General features: G+C 42.7%; 1 protein-coding gene across 3 annotated transcripts in view; it reads right to left on the reverse strand.

Moving 5' to 3' along the window:
• The window catches only part of adcy3a (adenylate cyclase 3a), a 59,433-nt gene that overhangs the window by 8,236 nt on the left and 43,179 nt on the right, over nucleotides 1–8,018 (reverse strand). For all 3 annotated transcript variants that reach the window (XM_005753456.1, XM_005753455.1, XM_005753457.1), the window contains exons 15-19: nucleotides 7,441–7,522; nucleotides 6,290–6,448; nucleotides 6,056–6,202; nucleotides 3,004–3,117; nucleotides 671–797 (exon numbers count right to left, since the gene is read on the reverse strand). In XM_005753456.1, coding sequence (XP_005753513.1) covers nucleotides 671–797; nucleotides 3,004–3,117; nucleotides 6,056–6,202; nucleotides 6,290–6,448; nucleotides 7,441–7,522 — 629 coding nt within the window. The remainder of the gene's footprint in view (nucleotides 1–670; nucleotides 798–3,003; nucleotides 3,118–6,055; nucleotides 6,203–6,289; nucleotides 6,449–7,440; nucleotides 7,523–8,018) is intronic.

Consider the following 8,018-nt stretch of genomic DNA (forward strand, 5'->3'; position numbering starts at 1 on the left):
AAACAGTTAAACATGAGAGGTTTTTGGACAAAGTTTGTGTTTTTTCCATTGTTTAAGCACTGCTTCCAGCCAAGAGTGATGCCATATATGCCCCATAGCTGCAGAAAAGGCTAACATTGTTATCTTTTTACAAAAAACAGCTGAACATGAGAGGTTCTTGGACAAAGTTTGTGTTCTCCATTCTTTAAGCACCGGTTCGAGCACCGTTTAAGCACCGGCACCGTTTCAAAAGCACCGATTTGGCACCGGTATCGGATAAAACCTAAACGATACCCATCCCTAGTCATATGTCCATGTGGGAGTGGTGGCTGTGATTTCTCCTTTTTTGCCAACACTCAGTTCATGTTTTAGACATGATTCCGGGTCAAAATCCCTTTTGTAATGTTTCTAATAGTCTTCGTTTTAACAAAAAATAAATACACTGGAGATGCTAATTACTCATTTAAAACTACGGTAATGCTAAGTGAATGAATGCTATACAGCATGAACACAACATGTACAAGATGAAGTCTGCAAGTTCAGCTTTGCTCCTGACGTCAACTATTTGTTGTGTTTTGTTCCTACATGGTTTGAATCCACTGACCATAAGAGAGATAACATATCTTTGACGGACCTGCACAGCAACACACCTAACATGCAACCCTTCAACCGTCTTAAGATTAGGACGTACCGATGCGCAGCATGAAATTGTTGAATGATTGGTAGTTGATGTTCATAAGTGTAACCTTCATGGCCAGCGCAAAGTCTGCGAGGTCTGCCAGGTGCTGCCAGCGCTCGGTGTCCGACAGCTCTTCCTTCTGTCAGGCAAAAGCAAATTCAGTTTTTTACTTGGTTAAATGCTTCACTTTGTAAACAGCTCTTTACTGTATTATAAATCTGGATTATTGGTTTGGGTTCTTCTGTGTAAAAACAACCAAGCAGATAACTGGGAGTGAGCGTCTTTTTTCCTGGTGACGAACTTTGAACCACCAAGCAGTTCAGTCACGTGAGTCCATTTTCTTAGGCTATTAAATTCAGCCTTTAATTTTTCATCATTCTCTGTTGTGCTTGTATTCATAATGATATTAACATTAATGCTTGTATAAGCCTCTCACCTCAGCATTAAACTATCACTAACTCGTTCTGTCAGCGCCTCACTCTCACCTAAAACGCGAAAATAAAACCGTTGAACCTTAAAACGAGGCTTTCAACAGGAAAATAAAAGGTCACATCTCTGTGTGGGACTGGTCAAATCACATTGTAATGTGACCAGATTTGACCAGCCAAATGGCCTAAACGTGAGCATTGAATCCTAAAACAAGGATTTCAACGGGTGCAAATAAAATGGCCGGTGTCCTGCAGGGTTTAGACGTGTCCTTGATCCAACACAGCTGATCTAAATGGCTGAATGACCTCCCCGACATGTGCTGAAGTTCTCCAGAGGCCTGGGAATGAGCTCATCATGTGATTCAGGTGTGTTGACCCAAGGTGAGATCTAACACCTGCAGGACACCGGCCCTCGAGGCCTGGAGTTGGACACCCCTGATGTAAATACTGACTCACTACTCAAAATGCCTAAAATGAACACAAATTCTACGTATATCTAGAATGTGGCCCACAAAAAAACCCAAAGCCTTAGCTCATTTAAACTTTGTAGCTCAGGTGGTGGAGCAGGTCACCTGCTTATCAGAAGGATGATGGTTTGATGCCCATCTGCTCCAGTCTGCATGACTAATATCCTTGGAAAAGCTACTGAGCCCAGTTTGGAGTGTGAATGGGTGAATGAGGCGTGTAAAGTGCTGTGTGTGATCAGTTACAGTAGATAAGCAGTAGATTACATGCATCCCTGGACGTCTCCACTGCAAACACCAACCTCTGGTGAAGCTGACGTCGATTTTTCTTTCAAGATGACCAAACTGTTGATCTGATAAATCATTGCCAAAAGTCAGAATGTCGACACTGACTGTGGCTCTAGCTCAGGAGGTACAGCAGGTCGCCTTGGAAGGTTGGTGGTTCAATCCCTGGCTCCTCCAGTCTGCATGTCAAGTATCCTTAGGCAAGATAGTAACCCAGAGCTGCTCTCCGATACATCCATCGGAGCATGACTGTGTGTGAATGTAGTTAGATAAGCATAAAGAAAGTGCTTGTGTGAATGGGTGAATGTGGCAAGTTGTGTAGAGCGCTTTGAGTACTCGGGAGAGTAGAAGAGCGCTATAGAAGAACCAGTCCTTTTACCATTACTAAGCTCCACTAGTTTGTGCGTCGGGACAACCATGTGGTCTGTGGTGTGCGACAGCATGCGACTTTGTTCTGGAAAGATTAGACTGGAAAACGCAGCAGCACACAAACGCAGCCTGTGCTCTAACACGACTGTGTCGACCAAAGCTCGTTTATCCAAAGTGAAAATGCAATAAAGCATCGCCTCAACATCAAACCTGAGGGACACATTTTAGACTTAAGGATGTCGTCACCACAATAAGGACATCAAACCTATTATCTATTAGCACTCAACACGTAATTTAACTCTCCATTATGCTCAGTGCACGGTCAGTAATCTTCCATTATTATAGCCTTAATTAGAACATAGGTTACATTTGTCTTATATCCTTGTCGAGTGAGGTGGTTTTTTCCTTAACTGTCCAATTTAAATATTTCTTTATATTCATAGTAAATCAGATAGATTATCATTACATTTGTTGTCAAACTAACTGAACTAACTAAAGAATCTGCAACATTTCACTGATTGTTTATTAAGACTTCAGCCTTTAAATTCCTATAAATTATGAAAAATCTACGTTACCATGGAAATAACTGAGTTACAGGCTGTCTCAGCTGTGCCCTCTGCACTACAGTAAACTGTACCTGCATCCTAATCAGATCATCTTAATCAAATTAATATTTCCACAAAGAGAGTTGCACCAAACCTGCAGCAGATCTAGATCTATTCACACTAAGATGCAATTATGTTGGCTCGGTCAGCCATGACACACACTGAAGCTGAAGAAGTCATGTGACCACACTGACCTTGATGGAGTTGTAACCGTTGCTGACGTCCGGGGTGACACCTGACGCTGCCATGTATGTGCTGCCAATAGTCTTGATTTTTGTAATGCAGCGAAACTGAGGCTCATCCAGCAGCTGACATGGAGACAAGTGGGAGGTTGTGTTACTGACAATGAAAGCACAGACAAACATGCTGCAACCATTTTTAAAAAGCACTGCACCCTGGCCATCTGAGCAACTTACATTTCAACTTCATCTCACCACAAAACGGACATATCGAGGTGTTTGTAACTGTTTTCAATATTACTGTACCGTCAGGGGTCTGCTATCACACAGCTGAAAGAAAACATGAACGTTTGGGAATTAAACGATTTCTGCAATGACAACATGTAGATGTGGTCTGATCACCATCCAAGTCATACTTAGAGACTTCAAGTAAAATCAGATTTAAACTAATGTACAGAAACTTTTATGGTTCTTGTGTCTTTTTCATCCACGACTCTTTCTAGTGCACGAATCACAGCTGGAATCACTGCAGAACGTCAGCGAGCTCACAGTTAAGGTCACGTTATGTAAACCAATTTGGCTTGGTTAAAGTTGGCAGTCATCTCCAAGCCATTTTCTAACCCACCTCCACCACAACCCCACCTGTATTAGTTATGCTGCAATATGTGTAGGCTGCTGGGGGATTCCCATGATGCACTGGGTGTTAACAGACCTCTCTGCATTGAATCATATCTGTTATTAACCTCTGTCTCTCTTCCACAGCATGTCTTTATCCTGTCTTCCTTCTCTCACCCCAACCAATCACAGCAGATGGCCCCGCCCCTCCCTGAGCCTGGTTCTGCCGGAGGTTTCTTCCTGTTAAAAGGGAGTTTTTCCTTCCCACTGTCGCCAAAGTGCTGCTCATAGGGGGTCATATGATTGTTGGGCTTTTTCTCTGTATGTATTATTGTAGGGTCGACCTTACTATATAAAGCACCTTGAGGTGACTGTTGCTGTGATTTGGTGCTGTATGAATAACACTGAATTAAAATAAAATGGAATTATTGCTGTATCTGACTTAATCTTTGCTCTATATGAGCTCTAGAGACCGGCCCACCAGGTATTACAGGAAAAGCCATAAAGAATGAAAACAGACGCTGTGGTGACAGTGATGCACAGTCTTGTTGGTATATGTATGATTTCTATACATTTTACATCAGATAAAAACTTTGGTTGTAAGATTCAGATAATTATTTAATAACAGCAAAACATTTTAAATGAGAATAAGAAAGAAAAGTATGTCTCTGTGCCCCCCTCTCCCTGTTAATGCCCTACCTTCCCCCTGGCAACACTTTGCTAGACCCGCCCCTGCACAGTTACCAGCTGTCAGCTACTTAGAAAAGGATCCTGGTGTTATTTGTCTCTCAGAAACAGTTCATAACTTCAACTCATCCATGTCACCTAAAAGGTAAACCTGTTTCTCCATCACCTGTTCAGCTCTGATGGTTCAGTAAGGACATCTCCTGGTTTCATCTTCATGTTTCCAAACCAACATCATGACCAGCAGCTTTACAGCTGTGGCTCCAGCAAACATCAGCTGATACTAGAAATTAATATTAAATTCTAACAACAGCTGATCAAACCTGCTGCTGTTGTTTAGCGCGACGTTCGCTGGTTTCCTCTTTCTGGCGCAAAGTGGCTGATGTTTTGTCCCAGTCCAGCCCTGGGCACGACACGCACTGAGTTAATCTGAGAGGTGCATTAAAAAATAAATGGCCGGGCCAGCGGTGCACATCGCAAATTGCAGCACAACTAATGTGTCCCATAGACACATTCTTAATGACGGTATCTTAGCTAACGACCCCAACTACCAGATTCAACTTGTAACTGGCTAAAAATCACTTAGCCTAGCGGTGACAGGGACGTTGTTAGCTGGTCGTTTTTTCAAGAGATGTTGAAATTTCCACGTTCCGACACTTCAAAAGCTTCAGCAGCTGTCGGCTCAGCGCAGCATCAGCACCGCGGAGATACACGGATACATCCGTAGACTCGAGACAGAATTCACGATGTGTTTTCAGGACTTTCAGCTGTTTGGACCAATGTTTTCTTTTCTGATCAAACCAGAAGCTTTAATGAGCAGCTGGATTCGTCTCGCATTAACTGGCTCGACACATCGAAATGCAGCCGATTGAACTGAACAGCTCGACTCTGTGGGGTCAAAGTTTGCAGAACTACGAAGCAGCTGGAATCCACAGCTGTGCGTGTTCATGGAGCTGCATGTTCACCTGCTGGACGTCACTACCTGACAGGTTTAACTGTCTTCAGAACATTGCAGAGGCCTTATTGACAGTGTTTGGCTCCACACGTCTGTGTGAGCAGGTTTTCTCTCACATGAGTCCTCAGGTCTGAACGCTGGACACTGGGAGACCTGTGTCTCTGAGTGGGAGACCAGAGATCACAGTAACACGTGTGTCTCTGTATTAACAAACATGCCATATTGGCCCAGTTTATTTTTCTTATCATTGTTGTGAGGAGACCATAAACAGCATTTGGATTTTCTGTTGTTCAGTTCATTTGCTGTTATGGATAAAAAGTCTGTTTTTGTTTCTAAATAGCTGAGAACTATTTGCTGACAGCTGCAAACATCTGTGAACAAACATAATCCTATAACGTTGTTCTATATAGTGAGTAACTGTTCATATAGAGCGTTATTACATTTATTGCTAATGCAGTCATACGGCACGCTGACCTCTGAGGAAATGTTAGATGCACTCATCATCAGAAAGGTTGCCGACCCCTGCTCTAAAAGCATGCATTACAAATATTACAGCACATACATATCATAGTTCAAATGCTATCTGTAATATGTTTTGTGACGACCCCAATGAAAGCCAAAAGCTCCACATGTGGCTTTAACCTCTTCCATAATAAAGCGATGGGCAGGATAAGGTCAATAAGTAGTATTTTCAACTATGTGTCATGAAATAATCTGAGACTAAAGTCCCAGAGCAGTAGAGATAGAACTGACCTGATCTGATTTCTTGAAGAAATCAAACCTGTATGACACTGAGGAAAAAAGGTTCCTTACACTGTCAAAGTCTGAGATGATCTCGTTGAGAAAGCGCAAGCATTCGATGCCTCCATTATTGATGCTCTCCTCTGTGTAAAAGTCAGAGAAGTTGGGGATAGAAGCGAACATGACTCCGATCTCGTCATATGACTGGCTGTACAGCTCCTGGAACAGAACGGATCATTAGTGTGGACAGAAAAGACTTCTGACAGTCACAGTGAGTTGAGGATGTGTTATCAGCGAGCCTCTTACCTCGTCCCTTTTCTTGGATCCTAGGAAGTGTCGAGCCACATGTTCAGGCAGCATGTTGGTCACCAGCGCTTCGTTCCAGCGCCGCATCTCATACACCTTCTCCTTTTGCTCATGAACCTCAATCTTCCAGAGGAAGAGGGTACGGGCAAGCTTCTCCACCTTCAGGTGCCAACAGGTTCTCATGTTAGCAATAGCCAACTGCGAGCAATGAAATGCTAAAATGTTGCACATTAGCAAACTGCAGGGGAAAAACTGCCGTGAAGTCATAACGCTGTAATATAAAACTATTGTGCCTAAAGATATATTACTGACATGTATTCAAATAAAAGGACCAGCCAGCGCTTTGTGAGCCTGTGTCACATTTACAAGCAGACTACGAAACAGGAGAAGACACCGGCATTATGGAAAACATCCTGTCGAAATCTTGTAGCAAAGACGATGGGAGCTAACTGACTATCAACATGTGATGAAGAGACTAGCCTTGTGCCACCTAAGAGCTTAGATCTAATTCATAGATTTTTCTAGTGCATTTAACATCATCCAGCCACTGCTTTGGTGTGAGACTCCACCAGAAGTATGAGTAAAGACATCCACCTGACAGACAGCCCACAGACTGGGTAGAGCTCTGCCTGATTTGGTAATGCGAGCGCCAAAAGGTCCTGAGTCGCCTTGGTTCCCGTTCGTCTTGTATAAGTCAGTATATCCATTCTTATTTTTGTGATTATGCTTAATTTTATTTGTATTAATACTACTACTTCATCATTTCAACTGCTGTCAAAAGTATTAACAAACAAAGTAGTTACAGTGTTCTCTCATTTGTTATCATCATGACTCCTGACGACCCACAGACCCACACGCAGCAGGTTTTTCAACTCTCATGCAAATGAGAACTTCCCTCTGGGATCAAAGTTCTTCTTACTCTTAGACACTGCTGGTTTTAGGGATAAAGAATCATTTAAAAAAGTATCAGCTGTGCATTATGTCCAATTACCATAAAATGATCTTCAATAATATTTATGGGCTTGGAGCTGAAGTATTTACCAGTAAACATGACAAAGAACTACAGATACTACAGCGCAGTACTACACAATACAACACTACATAAAGCATTTCCTTTACTTTAGTGAAGACAATAGACAAGCTTAACTTACATGTCTGGAGAAGTAATAGAAGCTAACCATCATAATGAAGATCATAACTGTCATCGCGAATTTAGATGGGACCAGGTACGACCTGCCAAAAACACAACAGGGAAACAACAACAGTCTGAACATTTCTTCTGTGTATTTTCCACAAGAAAATGTTGTTCCAAGACCTGTAGACACACTGGAGCTCTAGACAAACGCTCCTATGTTACCCTAGCACGAGTACAAGGCAGGTAACATCCATGCCCCACTGCTGGGGCCTGTGCCTGCTGTCACAGGGACAGGGTAACGTAACAGGCACATATCAGAATAAGAGCCTGAACCCACCAATGGCAGAGCAAGCTGTTTTATACTGGAACAGCTGACTGCGTTATTTATATACATATTGCAAATTTCTCAAACACCAGTTGGAGTCCACAAAGTGGCCCAAAGTTGGGAAAATGGGCTGGAGACAAAGTGGATTATGTTCTGCACAAAACACACTGACATGAAACTGAGACTTGAATACACACACACATGCACGCACACACTCACACACACTCACACACACTCACACGCACATGCACGCACACACTCACACACAC

Source organism: Pundamilia nyererei, unplaced genomic scaffold, assembly GCF_000239375.1.
Source record: "Pundamilia nyererei isolate P.nyererei 1_Seehausen unplaced genomic scaffold, PunNye1.0 scaffold00429, whole genome shotgun sequence".
Classification (NCBI taxonomy): domain Eukaryota; kingdom Metazoa; phylum Chordata; class Actinopteri; order Cichliformes; family Cichlidae; genus Pundamilia; species Pundamilia nyererei.